The sequence below is a fragment of the Coloeus monedula genome, assembly GCF_965178545.1.
Source record: "Coloeus monedula genome assembly, chromosome: 3".
NCBI lineage: Eukaryota > Metazoa > Chordata > Aves > Passeriformes > Corvidae > Coloeus > Coloeus monedula.
In genome coordinates, this window is record NC_138783.1 from 99,633,921 (window position 1) to 99,655,077 (window position 21,157).

General features: G+C 40.2%; 1 protein-coding gene across 4 annotated transcripts in view; it reads left to right on the forward strand.

Moving 5' to 3' along the window:
• The window catches only part of SHROOM2 (shroom family member 2), a gene marked incomplete at both ends in the record, with an annotated part of 115,821 nt that overhangs the window by 86,098 nt on the left and 8,566 nt on the right, over positions 1 to 21,157 (forward strand). For 2 of the 4 annotated variants that reach the window (XM_082278100.1, XM_082278101.1), the window contains 4 exons: positions 12,880 to 12,957; positions 13,831 to 14,544; positions 18,250 to 18,801; positions 19,679 to 19,859. In XM_082278100.1, the coding sequence (XP_082134226.1) occupies positions 12,880 to 12,957; positions 13,831 to 14,544; positions 18,250 to 18,801; positions 19,679 to 19,859 (1,525 nt within the window). Of the gene's footprint in view, positions 1 to 12,879; positions 12,958 to 13,830; positions 14,545 to 18,249; positions 18,802 to 19,678; positions 19,860 to 21,157 lie in introns of those variants that run through there. The other 2 variants (XM_082278102.1, XM_082278103.1) reach the window with 2 other exon arrangements.

Genomic DNA, 21,157 nt, shown 5'->3' on the forward strand with positions numbered 1-21,157 from the left:
GGAAATATTCTTAGAAACTACAGTTTTTCATTACTCCAGAAATTTTAAATTCTATATTTTGTTTGGGTTTCTCTTACTGTGGTGTCAAAAAAATTAATATAGTACCAATATACAGTGTTAGGATCAGCTTAACTAGGAACTGAGCTACTGAAATACAAGACTTGTAGGCTTGGAGGTTTTTATGTGTAGCAAAAGGGCCATTTCCTTAAATAGTGAGAACTTTTGTTGCTGGCATTGTGTCCCATAGCTGTTTTAAACTTCTGTTCTTCATTGAGAATTGTAGAATCCTAGAATGGTTCAGTTCGGAAGGGACCTTAAAAATCATCTAGTTCCAACCCTCCTGCCATGGCCAGGGAACTTTGCACTAGACCAGGTTACTCAGAGCCCCATCCAGCCTGGTCACCTCCAGGTTTGGGAAGTCCACAGCTTCTCTGGATAACCGATTCCAGTGCCTCACCACCCTCACAGTAAAGAATTTCTTCCTAATATCTTATCTAAGCCTGCCTTCCTCCAGTTTAAGTTCATTCCCCCTTGTCCTATCACGACATGCCTTTGTGAAAAGTCCCTTTCCGGTTTTCTTGTAGCCCCCTTCAGGTACTGGAAAGTGCTGTGAGGTCTCCTTGGAGCCTTCTCTCCTCTAGGCTGAACAGCCCCAACTCTCTCAGCCTGTTCTAAATGAGATGTTCCAGTCCTCTGATCATAGTAGTGGCCCTCCTCTGGACACATTCCAACAGGGCCACGTTTTTCTTCTTTTGGGAACCCTAGAGCTGCATGCGGTAATCAAGGTGAGGTTTCACAAAAGTAGTGTAGAGGGGGAAAATCCCCTCCCTCCATCTGTTGGCCACACTGCTTTTAATGGTAGCCTTTTTGCTCTCTGAGCTGGGAGTGCACACTGCCAAGTCATTATTGAGCTTTTTGTCCACATACACCCCCAAGTCTTTCTTCTCAAGGCTGGTCTTGGTCCATTCTCAGCCTGAACTTCTGCTTGGGATTTCCCTGACCCAGATGCAGAACCTGGCACTTGGCCTTGTTGACCTTCCTGAGGTTATTCATTTATTGTTGCAGTTAAACAGTCAAACTGTGAGTTGCTTTTCCTGGCTGAACATTGCAGGACAAGTATGTCTCAGTCATTGCAGGACTCACCAAGACATTATCAGAGCTATGTAAGCAAAATGTTTTCACCCTATTCCTTGTGAAGAAGAAATAGTATGATCTCGTGCAACTGCTTCCTTAGAAATCAGTGGAAAAACTACTTTGGCAAACATTTTGTGCATGTGTTAACAAGCTCTGCAGAGCTTTCTCTTCTCCAGGCTGAACAATCCCAACTCTCTCATCCTGTCTTCACAACAGAGGTGTTCCATCCCTCTGATAATCTCCCTGGCACTCCTCTGGACTTGCTCCAGCAGGTCCATGTCCTTAGCATTTCTTTATCATGAGATACAGATTATTAGGGCATTTCTCAGACCAGTTTTTTGCCAGTGATGTCATTGTGTGTGTCATACAGCAATGGCACAGTACAGTCTGGACTGTTACAATGTTTGTATTTTGTCTGAAAATGGGAAAAACATACTGTGGGTCTTCCTGTGCATATAGAAGAGAGTCTAACAGCATCCATTCACGTATGAGAAATCCCCTGTAACCTTTCATCTTCCTTAGGTTTCTGTGAATACTTGTAATTAGTACAAGTTTCATCGCCAGGTACCATTATGTCCTTCCAGTGTACTAGTGTATGTGACTGACTAATAACAGATATATAAATATCACACACTGAGACAGTGGAACCTTGAATCACTGGTTATGTGATGGCAGCTGATGGATGTTGATGCTCAAAAACAGGTTAAAGGTCTACTTAGGCAGGCTTTTTTTTCTCTGGGTGAGCCAGTAGCAGGTGCTTGGGGAACAGAAAACCAGAGCAAACCTGGAGCCATGCAGCTGGGTGTCTTGTCAAGCCTCCGGTGGTCTGTCTTTGAGCTTTGCTTTATTTTGGGGGTTTGGTTTAGTTTTTTACTGCTTTGAAGTACAAAGATTGTATGTTCATAGAATAGTCTGTGAAATTCAGCTTTTCCCTCTTGCATAGCAGTAATTCCTGTTGTACATCATTGTATATGTTGGTGAAGTACAGGAAGATCTCTCCTGTGGGTTACTTTGCATTTATTAAATCTAAATTTCATCTGTTATTTTATGACCCATTCATTCAATGATAGGAAATCTTGGTTTGGGGTCTTTATTATTCAGAATCATTTCCTCATAGCAGCAACTATTGTCACCTGCTTTTTCACCCATTTTGTAAATCATCTATATCTAATGAGTTCTGATGTGAATGTGATGAGACAAGTGAGGACTCTGTCTTATGGGAGTCAAATTTTTAAGAGACTCAGCTGAGATAAAATTTCATTTTCTAAATCATCTAAAAATCCAAAGTCTGTCATCCAGATCACTCTTGTCCCTATGTGTAGTGACTCTAAGATTAGTAATGCATCTTTTCTACACATGCCCAAATTATTCTTTGTCATTTTTACTCATTAGTGCAGCTGCTAAATCTCTTCATAAAATTTCTTCTTCTGTGCTTAATTCAGATATTAAGTTTATCATTCTGAAGTTCTCCAGATTCGTAATGAGTATTTGTTTTTATTCTTGCTCTATTTCTCTCATTTTCTCTCTTCAGCACCCTCACTTTCCCTCCCCAACACTGGGTGTGTCACTGTGCTCAAGCAGCTGTCCAAGTATCAGAGGAATGGGGAGCTGTGCATCACAGATCCCAGTTCAGCAATTTCCTGTGGAAGTTTCAGGTGATTGTCATATGGCCCAGGTAGCTTATGACTACCCACTTTTAATGGTGTGCAGCATCTGAGAATAGTTCCTGCAAAGGCTGTTATTTTCTGGAGTTGTGAAGGGGAGATAGTGCCAATATTTTGCTGCAGCCTTATTTTCTTTGTATTCTTACTATTGTACTTCCATCCCTATAATCTGTTTGGCAGATATCTGTGTTAGAATAAGTGCCTTTTTTTCGTTTGTTTTGGGTTTTTTTTTGGTTTTTTTTTTTTTTTTTTTTTTTTTTTTTTGTTCTAACACCCTTAAGAATTTGTACCTCAGCTTTACTTTTAAAACTCCTTCTTTTTTACCATATTTTGCTTATACATCTGCTTTGCTAGATTAGTTCTGTTTTTTCCTCATTTGGGTAGGACTTAAGTTCTCTGGTGGATGTTCCTTTTAATTGTTATTTAATTCAACCTTTGGAGGGGACAGAGAGAGGGAAGGAAGAATGGTGGCTGGATGTTTCGGTAGGTGTTACACATTTTCTCTGAATTTCATATATCTTCAGTTGCATGTTATCTCTTAGCATTATACCATCTGGCTTGTTTTTTTAAAAAGTACTCATCTTGTGTATGTAAGTGCCCTTTTCAGAATTAAATACCACTGTGTGGATTCTTAATCTTTCAAAAAAGATTTATCTAAATGCATATGGCCACTGGCACAGGGCAGTTCTTCAAATAGCTTTTGAAGAACTATAGTTTTGAACCAGATTCTTCTCATACCTCAGGATCAAGGCAGAAGTTGCATCATAAATTGTCCCACTTACAGTCTTTTTCTTCCTCTTGCTGTCCATTTTAAAACTTTCAGGCTGGTTGAGCTGAGAGATGTGTGGGCATCTTCATAAGTATCACAATTGCATTATTTTGGGATTTGGGGTTGGTTGTGGCTAAATGAAAGTGGTAAAACTTGCAGGCTCCTGCCACTGCCTCCCCATTCCTCACTCTCCTGGCAGCACTCAGCTGGCAGCTGTCAGGTGTGTGTCCTGCAGATTGCTGTGATGCTCCAGTTGGGCTCACCAGCAGCTGCTGGATCTCATTAAATGGGTGCTGGACCGCCTCCAAAACCAGTGCTTGGTTTACAGTACACTGCAGTAATACAGGCCTGTTTCTCCCCCATCCAATTTCTGCATTCTCCACGCCCTTGAAAATGCAGACTCTCCCTCTACCTTTATTAGGTGAACTTTGAATCCCTGTTTCTAAACTCGAGGGTGGATAGCCCATCTCATGCATCCCCTTTTTTTCTACTTGTAGCTTCTTACTACCAAGTAAAGTTACTTTTGCTTGAATTGCTCCTGGCACATCTGTTCTCCTCACTGTGCATACAGTGACAGCTAGGGGTATGCAAGGCCATCATGGGCTGATAAAAGGAAGTGTTGGAGGGTAATTTCTTCTTGCGGAAAGCTTCCTCCCCTGCCTCTAAAGGTGAGTGTTACCAAGCATGAGTAGCTGGAAGAAGTCCTAAACATGATTCTGCAAGTACTCAAATTGGGAGTGCACGAAAGAACAGCACACAAAAATGTTTGTGGAGAGAGAAACAGAGATAAATTTGTACTCATTAGTTCATTTTTGTATTCTGGTTTGATTTGACTAGTTTCCCTGCAAAGAGGATTGGAATGAAAACCATCTAAAGACGTGCATTTTTGTTGTATTGCTTGAAATCCAGCTATCTTCATATAGCCCTGTTGATGATAACAGCAGTTGAGTAGGGATATTTAGAGCTAATGTAAGATATAGTCTCCAGTGGTTTTAGTTACAAAAGCATCATGTGCTGATGCATTGTAGATTTTATTTTCCCTTAAGTTACTTGATGAAAAGCATAATTGGAAATAGGTGACTGATATGTCTCCGCAGTGCAGCGGTTCATATATTTCTGACGTATGGAGTGGCTTTATGGTGTTCTGATACTAAAAGCTAGCCTGTGAAATGTTCACTTTCTGCTGTAAGCCCTAGGCAACGTGGTTATGGTTTGCTGTCACGCAGGAGATTGTTTATGTCAGTAAATGTGAGTGAAGTTTTGTGCTAAAAAGTAACGAGACAGCCACAGCTTCCATTTCTCTGGAGGGGCCAACCAGACTTGCTGCAGTCTGTTAACCAGTTGTATTGTATTATGTAAACTGGTGTTTTTTCTTGAAGTCATTCTCACTCTCTATTGAAATCAAATAGGCAGCTTTGGGAAGCAGAAAAATTTTAGGGGAGGTTATTAACTGGATGTCTAACTGCTCTGTGTGATTTTGTGTGCAGTTTAAATAACATTTTCCTCTTAAAAGTGGTCATCTTTGAAATTATCTTTCATACATATTAAAGCCTCATCCACACTTTCTCTATTAAGTCTTTAATGTGTTCTTGTAGAAAAATTGAAAGGAGCTTGAGCTTTGCTCTGATGAAAGCCACGATGGCTTCTAAAGATGGAGCGTGGGGGTGGCAATGTGCTCATGCAGCATGAAAGCATTTAGCTCTTTCCCTGCAGAGTCTCCTGCAAGAGAGGGTGCCTGTGCACACAACACATGCAAAAAAATTCAGGCTGGAGGGCTGTTTATGAAGAAGACTCTCCTCTAAAATTAAAGACTTGGTATTATGAACGTTGTTCAGAAAGAAACCTAATAACACACTGATCTTTTAAAATAATTGTAAATAGTGAAAGCTTGCAGAGCTGTAGTTGTGGAAATGCAGATCATGATTTTCACAAATGAGAAGAAAAATCCTTAAAAAATTGAAGGACTTTTAAGTTTTGTTTTGTTTTTTTTTAATAACCAAATCCAAGGGGTGGGGGTGGGGGAAGGGAAAAGCTTTGAAGTCTCTGAGATCTTTTCCCTGAGGTCAGAAGTTTCTGGTGATGTAACATACAATACAGACTAAGCCTTCACTTATCAAGGTTAAAGTTGACAGAGCTTGTATGAACTTGTCAATCATAGGAAGCAGGCAAAAACAAGCCAGCTGTTGTGAGGCATGGCTTTGAAAATCCTCTGTGTTACAGTAAATGAGACGCAGAGGTTGAGACAGATTCAGTTCTGCAAGGCTTTCCAACTGACTGGCACATTTGCAAGGATGCAAAGCTCACATATCCAGTGAATATGGGTAAAAAGCTGTAAATCCTGGTAAGATTGTCTTGTCTTTAGTGTTAAAGCATGAAAGAAATGGCTAGAGGTGTGTGCTTCATTTGCCATTTTTTGTCAGTTCTGAACAGAAATTTGCAGTATTAATTCATACAGTATTTCTTTTGTTCTTCAGGTCTTTGAGCACAGGCTGCATCTTCTGCCCCTATCAGCAGAAGCTACAGTAACAAATTAGCAATGATGCAATGCTTGGTACAGAATTTTATTTTGCTTACTGTAATCGACTGCTCTGTTCACTGATGGGTTGGGAGAATAGGGGGAAAATGTGAGTTAATTCCAGCTAAGATGCTCTGTGTGCATATGCTCGCACACACGCGCTGTTTTTAGCAGCTTTTGTTTTCACAGTTGGCATCATGTACACTGGAATTAGAAGGCAGTGCCTTTCGAAAATACTTGTTTTCTGGACTGAAGGCTGCAGTGCCGTTGTTGTGGCTCAGGGTGCCAGGCTCGGGGTTCCTCTCGGCTAGGGGTGGTGCGAGAGCTTTTCATCTTGTTATTTTCCTGGCAAGCCTGTTACTGTGAGTACAGGCTTGCACGAAGACCTTTTGCACAGCAGCAGGAGCTATTAGCTGGGAGTGTAAGAGAATTGGATGTGACTATTAGAAGCAAGCGGTGAGTGTGGCTCTGAGTGAAAAGATGGCTATTGAAATGTGTGCATGTGCATGCTAATTAATTTAAATAACTGTTTTAGGATTTTTTTTCCTTTAGAGATGAGCTAGCTATGTGTTCATTTTGGTGAGGAATGCCTGAGAATCCCACCTGACCTAGTTGTTATTCACAAAGTGTTTCATTTTATAGCTTGTGTTTCGTTACCTGATTCTTGTTCAGCTGCCAGCAGCTGTTTTCAGTCATAATAGCAACAAGAAAATAGTAACAAATATTTTCAAATAGCATTATCAGGACAAATAGCATTATCAGGACAAAAAAGTCTAAATGAAAAAAATATCAAAGGAGTGGCAACTGGAATGCCGAGGTTTTTTTAGTTAATTGACAAAACAATCATTCTTCTTTGAGCTTTTTTTTAATGTGACTATGATTTCCTCATTAGCAGTGTTGGAAAATACTGCCTTTTGTCTCTGCAATGGTTGCCGTTTGTGTAATATGATGGTTCTTGTTATACTGTTGGTATATTCTGATGATTGAATTCAGTGTGTAAGTACTGAACATATTAACTGGTTGACTTGAGTAGAAGTCATTTTAATTCCATGTAGGTAATCCCCTGTGTGCTAGGAGAGGCATGCAATAGATAAAGCAATAAGAATACAGCCATAAAAATTATCTTTTTAAATTTATTTTTGGTGTGCAGCAGAATGGAGAAGGGGCTTTTGTTTTCTGAACTAAGGAAAGGAAAGCATCCCTCCCTCTGCCCTTTCCCACAAGATTCTTCCCTTCTGCATAAAGGCCCTTGTTCTGCTATAAGAAATATAATTTTAATCAGATTTTTTTGTTGTTGTTGTGGGCCAGTGCCTTTTGCTGTTACCCATGACTGGCCTACATTCATCCATCAATATAACTTTGTTTATTTACTGTAGAATTAGAGTGGATATGTTGTTATTTATTTATTTATTTATTATTTTCATGGGGAGAGAGGTAACATTTTTAGAGACACAGAATGAGAGATGAAAACAAATTGCAGTGTGTATGTTGCCATGCAAGCAGGACAGGAGAGAAATTCTGGTGGGGTCGATGAACTGGCAAGCAGTGTCTGTTATAGTATTTCATTCTGTGATAAAGCCAGGTGATAATGCAAGGGTTGTTAAGCTAGAGTGACATTTTGCTTTATCACATTAGGTGCAACAACTAAGCTGCGTTTAGTGTGACTGACTGAACAGATAGCTGCCACTGAGGCACAGATAATGTTAACAGGCATTCAGAGACAGAATTGAAAAACCAAGACTTACACCATGATAGGCGGGTTGTAGTGTACCACTGATGTGCTGTGGGATATACTTGTGAAATATCTTGCTAGTTTTGTACCTTCAGTTGTCTTCTGACAGGCCTTTTTTTTTTTTTTTTTGAGAGTTTTGAGAGAGAGAGAAAACAGTCTCTCATCATTCAGTATTCATTATTCTTCCATCTTAATACATGCTTTGATTTTAGGACCGTTTGCTTCAGTAGTGCTTCTTGGATGCTAGTTGCTATCATCTGTCTCTTCAGACAAGGCAGTGGACATCTCTACGTCTTTGTAGTGGCTTATATGCTGTGCGTCTTCATGGCATAACGGTTAGGTTATAGCCATCATGGTTCTTTATGCATTTGTCTTTAAAGATTTCCAAGTCGTTTCATAGCCCAAGCTCTCATTTAGCATCTTTGGAATATGCTTCATGTGTCACTATCTGATGGATAGCATGTGCTGTACTGACTCAGTAGTGATAGCAGATAGAGAGCACATGAGAAAAATGAACAATGGTAAAATAATTGCCCTGGTATTGGATGTCCAAACTGTGGCATTGGTCTCCTGAGTAGTGCAGTAGTAAAACCAATCTAAGGGCTTAAGTGGTCCTGGACCCTCTGAAAAAAAAAGCATATGGGACTCAGACGAGGGTTCAGATAACTAATAGGAGGGAGACATCTACATGCAAGTGAAGTTCTAGCTCAAGCTGTAGTCCACAGAGAACTCCGTTTTCAGTCTAAGCTGGCTAAACAGTTGACTAAACACAGGTGTCTAGTGGGACCTGAGATAGCCCAGCATATCCCACTTGGCTTCCAGCTGCCATCTCTTAGGGGAACTGATGCCTTTGAACCTTTAAAGTTTCTGAAATCATAGAATACACCTGTGGTTGGATATCTAAATTGGTCCCCTAGACAGTGCAACCAATGCATGCTTTGCTTGTAGAGACTGCTGTAGGGTGAGCTGTAGTCTCATGCATTAGTTAGTGCATGTCAATATGGATTAAAATGTGGCACTAGACCTCAAATTTTTTCCTGAATTTCCAACAGTCTTACCCTATGCACCCCATTCTAACTTCATAGCATTGTGTTGTTGTCTCAAGCAGAACCATTGTCATAGGTTAGCAAGCATAGTCCCAGAAGGGAAGTCCTTGCCAAGGGGTGCTTACAGCTTCCTCTGGGACCTGATAGAACCTATCAGCTGGCCAGTTTGAATATGGACAATTCTTTAAGCCACTTAAAGTTGTGACCGCCTCTGTGATGCACACTTAAGAATAGAAACCCTGAGGCAGACTGTCTCTCTTGTTTCCGGTGCTGGGACAGGTGGCTGCAGGCCTGGTTGCAAACCCAACCCGCTACAACCATACTGGATAGAATAAACTACCCTTTTTTTGTGGACTATTGCAGTTCTTCTGGGTCCCATTGTGCCACATGCCAGACAAATACACAATGAAAACTTTGTTTCAGCACATAAAGTTCATAGCTTAAAAACTAACGTATTGGCAAGGGCTGTGCCTATAAACAGGATTTTGTCATATGCAAAGACACTATTTCCCAATTGCTTTAAGCCACATAATTATCTGTTTCAAGCCAGGTCAGGTCCTTGATCCAGTTTTCTGTGAGACTGTACAATTCCTACTGCTAGTACACTGAAAAGAGCAGGAAGATGGAACTCAAAGTGTCTAAGAAGGAAACTGTCTCTTCTGGCAGAGTACCTGCATAAAGTCACTTTGAAGGGACTGCAAAACTGTGGATTTGATTTTGAGAGTGTTTTTGTTATTGTAGGGTGAGAACTTTTATGGAGGAGTCATACTCAGGTATGAAGGCCTTTTTCCAGTGTAGCTTGTAGTTCTTGAGAAGGAATTTAAATCAGAAACAGCCACTCCATTTGCTCTTGTTTGCCAGTGAGTTAGTGGAGGACATATTGTTGCTTACATAACCATGCTTGTGTTTTATGGTGAAACTTTTGCGCAGAGGTCAGGTCTTTAACAAATGATACATTTTTCAAATGTTGGCTAATGCATTTTTGTAAAGCTTATCTAGTCTGGGATTTTGAAGTTGGAGCGTCTCGTGGCACTGTTTGGGTTGGCCTGAAGGGTTCTCAAGAAACTGTAAATCAGACAGATAAAAATCAAACACATTGAGTTTATTGAAGTCACTTTCATTTATTGAGGTACAACATTCAATCAGATCATTCTATCTCTATCCAGATTTAGTCAAATCTTGAGTATGGGGCAAACAAAGAAAGTGGTTTGGAGTTGTTTCTTACGGCAACCAGAAATGCTGTTCTTCTTATAGGCATCTATAAGTGCTAGTGCTCACTGACTCTGCTGGCAAGCTCCTGTTAATGTGTGTATGTGTGTATATGGCTTAACTTTAATGTAAGAGGCACATTACTGTTACTACTCCTTGGTTTGTTAGAATAGCCTGTTGTATTATTGCTCAGGGTACTGGGGGTGTCCAGGCTGGGGGTGAGACTTGGGAGTTTTTTGCCCAGCTTAGTCTTTACATGGCCTTTACATTTCAGTCTTGAGTGTGTCTACCTCGAGCTAATGGAGCCAGAAGGAAACTGGGAGATGTACTTGTCCATTTAGGTAGAAAATACTTAGTGCCAGTATGGAGATCCACATTCCCATCCCCATGGCGGTAGGTAGTACTGGCGTGGCTGTGGTCACTGGGAAAGTGCAAGACACAGAGCAGAGCTCCTCCCGCCCTCACTGATGAGTGTTCAGCCTCTTGTCTCTCTACACAGACCCCCTCTGGGAATGCGGAGCCCGCTGCTAAATGACAGCTTCTCAAAAATGTGAAGGACTGGTTTGTATAATGAAGCAGTTCCTTCTTTTCAGTTAGGAGCATACATTGGTTTTCTGCCTCCTGCCATTTAGATATGAAAGCTCCTATAGCAAAATACCGAAAACAAGTGCAGTAGAAAAGGCTCATGTTAGACTCCTGTACTAGACTCACCCTTACTGAATACCACTTTGTAGCAACAGCATAAGATTCTTAATTACACTTCCTTTGCAGGTCGGGTTAAGTGACTGGTGTAAGTTGTCTGACAGTGAAAGCTGTCATGTGCTGTGCCAGGGGTGGGGAATATGGTGTGAGCTTTCCTGGTTCTGTCATCTCAGAAAAGCTCTTGCAACTTGGGTAATTGTGGCATTGTATTATGGGGGTGGGGGAGCTTTGGGTTTGAAATAGCTAAGAGTTTTAATGTTTTTGATGTTGGCTGGTTTGTTATCTAGAATGAAAATAGTAATTAAGTCAATTGTCATGTTTTCAGATGATTTAAAACTCTTCTATGTCTCTCACTTTGTGATGTTTGGTTATAAATGATGAGTTCCTTTCAGTGGTATGTTATCTTTGCATAATCCTGTGGGCCTCATTTCCAAACCAGCTGTGTTCTGGGCATGATGTGCTGTCAGATAAAAAGCAGCTTAGTGGACCTCTCAGTACTGATAATAATGTAACACCTTTGCAGGTTCTTGCCACTGTGTTCTCCTGGGGCTTGAAGCTTATTTTCTTTTCCTCCTTTCTGAACAGTAAGATTGCATCTCTCCAAAATCATGTGATAAGCATGTTTTGCATGAAGATCCACTCACACTGAATGCAGTTTAACCTCAGTGTTGAATGCAGCCACCACCTTTCCTCATTTGTGTGACCCATTTTGTGTGGCACTGCACACAAAAATTTCTGATTAATTTTGTGGAAACTGTATGAAGGCATGTGTGTAATCTCTGAATTTTATCTCTATGTTTGCAAATATAGCATCTCTAAATTTCTCTGTGCTGTAATTCTTCATGTCCTTTTGCTCAGTTTTGGAAGGTGACAGGACTGCTAAAGCATTCATAGCTTCTGAGCCAGTTATATATATATATATGTACCAATATACTGGTTACATGTTTTGGATATGCACCTATGTCAGATTGGTGGTGTTCTCTGTTCCTGTTTGTTTCCACCAGCACTCCCAATCCCGATGTGCATGCAAAGTTCATGGCATACTTTGCAAACTGGCTGACATAATGCATGTCACTGATGTCTTTGCAACATTTTACGTCATACTGTTGATTTTTCTGTGCATCTGAGAGCATCTGTTGAACTGGTTATATTATGGTTTATGGATGTGAAGGTGAATTGAGAGGCCTGAAGTGTTTTTGCATGGGTTTACTAGCAGAAAACGGTGCTCTTCATGGGTTATCTAGACAATGAAAAATGCTGGTTTAAACACAGTATTTCATATGTAAGGCCTTAGTCTTCATTTGGTAAAAATTTCCATTAAAATTAGAAGATCTATTTACCGGCCTGGTTCTGCTTACATTGAATTCACCAGGGAAAATGAGCTGCCTCTTGAGATGCCAAGATGCCATGTAACCAAATCTGAGTAGTGTTGGTCTTTCTGGCCTTTTGTATAATTTTTTACTTCACAAAACTGTCTTTCATCTACTGTTAAAAGAGGAGTCAATAAATAGTTTTGTAAATCAGAATTGACTCTGAATTAGTCAGACAACTTGAAGTTTTTATTGCTCTTAGATAAGAGCAATATGAAGAGACCTGAGTATCAACAGTACTAATCTCCTCATTCATGTTAAATTGAAAATTTACCAGTTAAAGTTGAATTTTAAGGTTTAACACTTCATATGAGAGAAAGATTGTGTATGTGACTTCTCAGGAATCCACATCTAATCAGTTGTCTTTCCACAATACTTCATTTAAAATATTTATTTAAATTTAATTAAAATAATAATGCAGTGTGTAGTTACTCCAATTTTTTTTCTTCTTGAATTTATAATAGACTTTAAGCTGTTAGTTATTTTATGTGCTTTTATCTCAATTTTTTTTTCCTACACACTGGTGTTAACTGCCTGTAGACATTCTCAAAACTGGCACAGTGATGTTATTAACATGTTTACATTGAAAAATTCAAGTAAACCTTATTTTACAAATAGGCTGGGGAAAATGCCTCTTTCACAGTCACCTCAAAAGACAGATTGGGCAGTGCATGACTACAAGATTACTATTTAAAAATACAGAGTAGCTCTCTGAAGCCCTTGACTTCTTTGTTGCAGATTCTTTTCTAAGCTCATAGTGTCTCTTCAGCCTCCTTTCAGCCGAGAGCAAACCTGTCTCCGCTCGGGGCTTCAGAGGTACTTTTCTCCTGCCTTCTGCTTCTTCCCCAATTTGTCTTTATGTGGTGAGCACAAATGTACTATGTGTCTTGTGGCAAAGGACAACCATGGAGCTGTGAAAGACTGCTTCCTGACTAGAGAAACAGCGTAAAAATGGAATAAACCCAAAAATATTTCTGTCTAAGATAAGGTCCTTCTGGCCATTGTTTGTCATTTGTGCTGACAGGGCAAAAGAAGTTTAACCTTAAAATAAGTCTGACTGGAAAATACAATCCTTTCTAAATTTCCTTTTCTGCCTTAATTCAATTTTCTCTTTCCCAGTTTTTTAGCTTCAGCAAACACTTCGATTGCACTCATTTCATATTTCTGCAGATATACAAAAATTCAACCTCCAGATTCATAATTAAAGTTCCTATTATTCAGTTCACATTTAAAAGTGTTACAGAAGTATTAATAATGCACCTAGATAAGAAACTTGTTTCACACTCTTTGTTACTGACTGGAGCTAAAAGAGAATTAAATTTTAGTATTAGAATTCCTCTTCTGGAGGCAGTCTTGTTTTCTACCAACATTTGGACATTTGGTTGTGCATTTAACTAAGCTGTGCACACTGCAGTGTCTCAGGTTACCCAGAGGTTGTGTTGCGTCGCGTCCAGTGCTCCATACCTAATTTAGCCTGACATTATATTTTGACTCATCGCGTTAGATTAGGTGCACCATATGTGCCCATACACGAGAGGATGTTTTTGTGCTGTACAATTACCATAGATTGGAGGAGTTGGTGTTAAATGTTGGATGTGATCTTGTGTTCAGGCTCCCTACATTGGTGCGTTGGCCTTGCACTGAAGGAAATAAATCAGCAGCGTACTAACAGCATGTTCTTTTCTCTAGGCAAGCTGACACAGGGGCCCTGAGGGAAAACCCACGGGACAGGAGCGATCAGCTGGACCAGAATTTAGGCCACAAGTGGAAGTCTTCTGTCAGACCTTTGCATGTGCAAGAGCCTACAGTTCTGCCTCACGAGAGTCGCGGCAGGTCTGGGACATTGCCTAGTGACTACCGATACTCTCAGGAAAACGTGACTGAGAAGAGCAAGGATTGCAGCCTGCCTCACCTGCCCTACTCTGAGCCACAGGCCTTGAACGAGAACCACTCCTGTCCATCCTGGGGCAAAGGAGAGGAAAACCATAGGATAGAGCCAGTGCTGCTGAACAAGAAGCGTGGACCTGCTCCTCAGAGGCCACCACCACCTAAAAGAGATAAATACAGGCGACCAGATATTTCTGCACCATCACTTGGCACCTCTGCTGAATCTCTGCTGGTAGAAGCCAGCCAGCCCTTTCTGTCCTCATCCCCCAGCTCTGCCGAAGCAGCTTTCAATGGAAAACTGAAAAGTGCTAATCCACAGCAACTCCAGCAAGTGTCATCCACGGAGAATGTTTGTCAGCACTTAGAAGTAAAAACACACCTAAAGTCTGAGTCTTCCAAGTATCGGTATCTTCAAAAACCTGGCATGGAGTCATCAAGGTCCCCTTCCCCCCAATTTGCACCACAGAAACTCACTGATAAACCTCCTGTGTCCCTACAGGATGAGAACCCAGCCAGGTACTAGATGTAACTCCCTTACTATTATATTAACACTTCTTGCCCAGTTAGACCTTACTAATGGTTGTCTGTTCATTTACTTTACGCATCATTCAAGTTCATTAAGCATTGAGCCATTGCAGCATATCTTAGAGACCACAGACTTGTGTGAAATTCTTTTTGGTACCATTACTGTCCTTCAGCTGGTCTGTGGTTTCTTTTAGTTGACTTGGAGATCACATCCAACAGTTGATTGGTGCTGCTCAGGTGTTACAGCTGGTAGTTAGTAGAAAATGAAAGGGAAGGGTTCTAAAGGATTTTCCACTGTAAGTTTAGGCAAAGTCAGAAAAGTCCCTGTCATCATTTCCCCTGCCTAAGTCTGTATATAAATATGAATCAGTGAAGGGACAAACCAGGTGTGGGAAGGGAATCTGGATCCTTTGAGAGAACATCTGTTTTGAAAACACACAGAGTAATATACACTGCCAAATCATGACTGGTTTTATATTGCTTTTATAGTGAAATGTGGCACTTCAGGTTGTCTGTGGAGGGGTCCTCAACACTTTATGTTGACAAGGACTGAGCACTCAGTAGGAGATTCAGTCCTTTCCCAGGGTAGATGAAGTCAGAATTAGACAACTGACTGAAATTAATTGATTGCTGTGTCTGTCATATGCTGCTAACATCATAAAAGGTTATTCTCCCACAAGATAACAAACTCTTTCAGGAAGCTCAGGAATCTTGGTTTTCATAAATCTTTCAGCACTATAATTCATGGTTAAAGAATGAAAATAAAACCTCTAAGCTGAATTCATGCAGAGGTTGCTTCTCTGAGCAAAAGCAGTTGGCATGGCTTTTCTCTAATGTAAATGGTTGAACAAACTCGGGCTGTTTTCCATTGTGCCTTATGACATGAAGACATGAATCACTTTTTTTCCTAAATAGGCCTTGATGTTTTTCCTCTTACGACTGGAGGAAAAAATGAGGTTTCATTCTGCAGTGTTTTTAACACAAAGTAATAATATAATTTACAATGAAAAGTGCAATATGTCATATGAACCCTAGAATTCATGTGCTAAGGTAGATGATGATAATGACTTCCTTAATGTTTTGCTTTGAATTCCTTAATGTATTACTTTTTGAAGAGATATGAAGATGCATAGAAAGCCAATTGTATTTGTCCTTCCTTTTTGCTAAGCTTTAATGTTGAAATGAGCACTGAGGTGTGCCTAATTATATGCCTATATCTGAATGATAAAATACTTACCCTGCAAATCTTTTGCTAACATTTGAAATTCTTAGGCCCAGACAGCTCTTGTTTGCACACAATATATTGTCCGCAGTTAATAATTAAATTACTCACTAAAACAGGTTCATCCAAAAAGGGCAAGTGTGGTGGCCATACCTCTGAACTCTTTATATGGTATTTATTTCATATAAACAAAATGTGTTAAGTAGATTTATCTTAGTAGATAATTAATCAGAATTGGCTTATTATTTCTATTATCTCCTTGCATATGAGCTTTTGGACATGCCACTTTGCATGCCGGAGGCAGCTTATGTTTGATGATGTCAGCATGTAGCTTTTGTACCCTTTTAAGAAAGGTGTCCTGTTCACCAACAGGCCAAGGCGAGTGGGTGTGCAGGATTTCCACAGTGATTTAGGTAGAACAGTGTGTGTGGGGCAAATACTGATGATGTGCACAACCCAGCTATTGCCAAAGACAACTGTTTAGTATCAACAAAGCTGAAAAGAGTGCATCAATAGATGTCCACTAAACCTACAGTCAAGTCAAGGAGGGACTGTTTGTGGTAGGGTTGAAGCTTCGGAATGTCCACGAACAGAGTAGCTGCAAATCAAAATTTCCTGCTGCTTTTCCAGAAAGGGAAAACCTTCAGAAATCAGGGGGGTGGTGATTGCAGAAACAGAATTTTTTAAGCACCTGGTGTTGAACTGTCTTTGCTTTTACTGAAATCAGTTGATTTGATGATGCTTTAAGTTTCTGGAAAATCTTTGACTAAGCTGAGAGGAATGTACTCAAAGTCTCAAAACAGATGCTGGATGTTTTAGGTGAAGAATTGCAGTCAGCTCACTTTTCCAGTTGCTCCCAACCTCCCATTTAGACATTCAGCTTACTTCCCCCAAATTCCAAAATATGTTCCTCTTCACATTCTGGTGGCATTTAAAATGTGTGGGCTTTAATTAAAATAAGCAAAATAAAGGGTTGGGGCTGGTGGCTGGGTGCTGCCCAGCTCTGCTGCAGTTCAGGAGAGTCCATGTCTGCTGGTAGGGAGCTGGGTCTAAGCAGTGGACACAGGAGTGAGCTCTTTAAATGACAGTCCCCTTAAATGAAAACAGCTTGGCCAAATGGGAGGGGGAGGTTCAGCATGGGCTGAAAAACCTGCCCCAAGAGTTGGACCAGTATGTCAAAGCATGTCCACAAAGCACTTGTGGAAAGTAAATCCCTACTGGGGGGCTGCACGTTCATTCAGGGGCAAATATACCTTTAAAATACAAAATACAACTTCTGAAAAATGTCAAACAGATTCTGCTGCTACCAACAGCAGAAAAAAGTATAAGTTTATTTTAGGGGAAGTGACACACCCACACTTAGAGGAAAAGAGCTGTAGTATGTCTTGGTCACTTATCTGAAAGAGGCAGCAAGCTACCCAGCCAGATGAAACCAGATATTTTAGCTAGTAGGCAATGTTCCTTTCCTTGCTGTAGAGCTTCCAAACCCACATTATGACAATAATTTTAAACTTTTTGCAAACTCAGACTAAACTAGATTTCGGTTTCTTATATGGTTTACATACAGTACAGATGTTTTTGTAATGTTATTTAACATGTTATTGTCCAATTTAAAAATCTAAGTTAGCCTCCTCTTTAAATAGCTTTCCTTACTGAATGGCTAACGTGGCCATTTGTGCTATGCAGTACAGAACTTCTACTACAAACTTCTCTTAAAAAGAATATCCAGAATTGTATGCTGTCCTCTTCAATGACTGGTTTCTCTTCTTTAAGTGGAAAACTAGGACACTCTGGTAGGATCTATTTATTAAGCTTCTGTGTCATATGTGAAATTTTATAAAAAAAGATTTTTTTTTTTAAACCATGTAATTAATTAAGTTTTGAATGATTTCCAGGTTTTCAATGTGTGATTATTTGTTATTCTTGTAGCTCAGCAATAACATAGCCTGTGGGATGCTCCCATCTGGTCTGTTGTCTCTTCTCTTGGAAGAGCTGAGAATTGATGTGAGGGTATGACAGACTCCCCAGGCAGCTCAGCTGCCTGTCAGGCCAAAAGCCGAGGCCACTGTTGGATCTGTGTGAGGCAGTGAGGTTGAGCTGAGGGCGTGTTTTCCTCTATAGCTGTGGCAGCAAAAGGGGTAACAGGCGGTTCAGCAGCACTGTCTGAAATCTGGGGCCTGGCTGCTGAGATTGGAGCCTCACGTTCATGGAAACAAACAGAAGCCCTGTATCATGAGAACTGTACAAGGCTGATGTTAGGATACCATACAAATGAACTAATATTACTATTTTAAATTTGTAGGCAGAAAAGAAAACGTGTAGATTTAGGGTTTGAGATGCAATGCTAGGAATATTCCATTACCTCACTCTCTTACCTATATTTTTGTGTATTTGGGCTTCCCTTCTGATTTGAGGATATGAATTGAGATTTAAGGTTCTTCCATTTCTAAGGATGAATTTTGTTTATTTTCCAGAATTGAAAGGGTAATAGACAACAATACTACAGTGAAAATGGTTCCCATCAAGATAGTTCATTCTGAGAGCAGCGCGGAGAAGGAGAGTCGGCAAAGCCTTGTCAGTACTATGGAGCCTCCTGCTTTACCCAGTGGTTTGGAAAAGGACCAGATTAAAACACTCAGCACTTCAGAGCAGTCCTATTCACGATTCTGTGCTTACACCAGGCAAGGTGTAGAGCCAGAGCCAGAAGCCAGAACCAAACCAGTTGAGCCTCAACCAGCTGAAGAACCTGGGAGCAACTTGAAGGACAGCAGTGCTGCCACGCAAGCATCCAGCTACGTAAAGGCCAAAGAAAAGACCTTTGAAGACTGGAAGTCAGAAGAACTCGCCAGAGAGATTGTGGGAAGAGATAAATCTCTAGCAGACATACTAGATCCTAATGTGAAAATAAAAACAACAATGGATCTGATGGTTGGTATATTCCCTAAAGATGAACATCTCCTAGAAGAAGCTCAGCAGCGCAGGAAGCTTCTGCCAAAAGTTCCCTCTCCAAAAATTTCAGAAGAGAAGTGAGTATTACTTTCTGTAAGCCAGTATGTCCTTTTATCCAGAGTGTGTCAGTAGTCCATGGGGGCTGGATGTCAGAATCTTCCTTCTGTTGAGGGTCTTTTCTAAGACTTTTACGATAGTAGTTAAGCATATACTACTAATGATACCATTAATGACAGAAACCAGGAAAGTGTTGTACAATATGAAAAAATTCCAAGACATGGTTGAAAGCTAGTTTTTGACAACTTAAGAAATAATTAACTTTTGCCATTTTACAGTGATTACATATCTTACCAAGATCATCCAGTCTAGTAACTGGATGGAGAAGGAACAATATTCTCACCTTTTTTATGTGATGAAAATTTACGAAGCCAACTTGAAACGGGCATGAGGCATTTCCTAGAGTGAATGAGATCAAAGAAAGAAAATAATTGAATTCCATCCATGTTGATGTTCTGTGGTTTTTTGTTTTCTTGATACAAATTATCTGATAAGTTGTATCCTTCTCAAGAAGTTTATGATTCCCAAATGAAAAAGTTAAATACTTACATTGTACTATCCCAGTCCAAAAGCATGCTGTCTATGGCACAGATTTTTTGCACTACTTTGTAAAATGTAACTTTACATTTTGTTTCCAGATGAGATATCTTTGATCCATTTCACTTCTTGTAATGGTGAAAGGTCTCCTGCATGATTTCAGTTTTTGTTTTTGCTGAGCATGTACTGAATTCATACAAATTTTCTTCACAGACAGTGTTTATTTATCCTATTTACATAGGTAATGGTTTTCTCTTGAAACCCCTGCTTGCTTGTGAAATGATGGCTCTAAAAGATTCTCCTTTCTTTTCATTAATTAGTCTGACAAGGCAGTTAATGAAAGTTTTGACTTTTTCCCAGGAAAGAGGAGCAGAGTGCACCATCTGCCATCTCCCTGACAACCAATTCTACTTACTACAGCACATCTGCACCAAAGGCAGAGCTGCTGATTAAAATGAAGGACATGCAGGAGCAGCAGCAACAGCAGCAGAGTGAGGATGATTCTGAAGATGAGCTGGATCATGACTTGTCAGAGAAGAAGGTAAAAGACGTTTCTAAAAGTGTAATGGGAGGCTCTGAGTTGTGTTCATTACATTAACTGTGAATTTGTTTGACTAAACACCCCTCAATAAAAGGCCTTCTAGACGTACAGGATCAGTTGGAAAAATCAGCCTCTTTTGGTTCTGGGGGGCTTTTTTGTTTGTTTTTGGGGATGAGTTAAGTGTACACCTGTGAATTTAGGAACTTGATATTAGGTGCTGCTTGCAACTTGTTGCATGTTTTGGAAAGTTGCAAGGGGAGTAGTTTTGGGGAGGTTATTTTAGAATACCATTTTCTATTTGAAGTTCTATATTTCTCACTCCGTACAAAGAAACAGCAGTTCTCATGTATCCCACTGAAGCTGGTGGTGGTTTTAGTTGTTCCAAATTTTTGAAATTTAGGTCCAGAATTTGGGTTTGTCTTGAGAGAGAAGGAACATACAAATACCTTCTTCTTTCTTTTTTATTTTCCTCCCCTGTTGTTTTCATGAGCAGCAAACTATTTCTCCTGCTTCCCAAATTAATAATGATTGTGGGAGATAACTAATTAGCTTGGTGCATTCAGTAGAAGTTACTCATCACAAGGGAGGGAAGCAGTCTTCTTATTCATCCCCATCCTTTGGTGTTTTATTTCTGATCAAAGGTCACCATAATTCCCTAGATACTACAATGATGATCTGACATTTGTGTGGATGGAGAAAGTGTTGTCGTACAGTAAAATCATTGCATTCATCTCATTAGTGATTTGGCATAAAACATTTTAATCCTTGTTCCCAGTACACATAAGCTGCAGGAAATTTCTGTTTGATCAAGTAAAGTGATGTAGTTTAGCTCTGTTTACCTAAGCCAGTAATGCAGTGGTGTGCAAACCTTTTCTGTCCAAGTCAGCTCTCTGCTTAAAAATCAGCTGCCAGGGTGTACTTGATAATCCAGTCCCAAAGAAATGACTTTTAATTATTAGGAATACATTTAGTTGCTAAGAATGAGAGATTTCCACCTCTGGTTCAGTGCACGCGTGGCTGGCACTGCATTTGAGGGGGCTGTTGTGTTTTCTGTTACCTCTGCGTTGTTTCAGCCTCCCTCTGCTGCCTCTGCATCGCACGGTTCAGTGTGCTGTGCACTGCCAGGGGCATGGTGTGGCTGCAGCAGGAGACCTTCCCTCACCCTCTTGCTAGACAGCTGCTGAATCCAACAGCTGTACTACTTAGACAAATTAAGGATTTCGCTTCATTTTAAATAATTTGGTTTTATCTGGTGCCACACATGACTGTCACGTTCATGATTTTTGCTAGATTTAGTT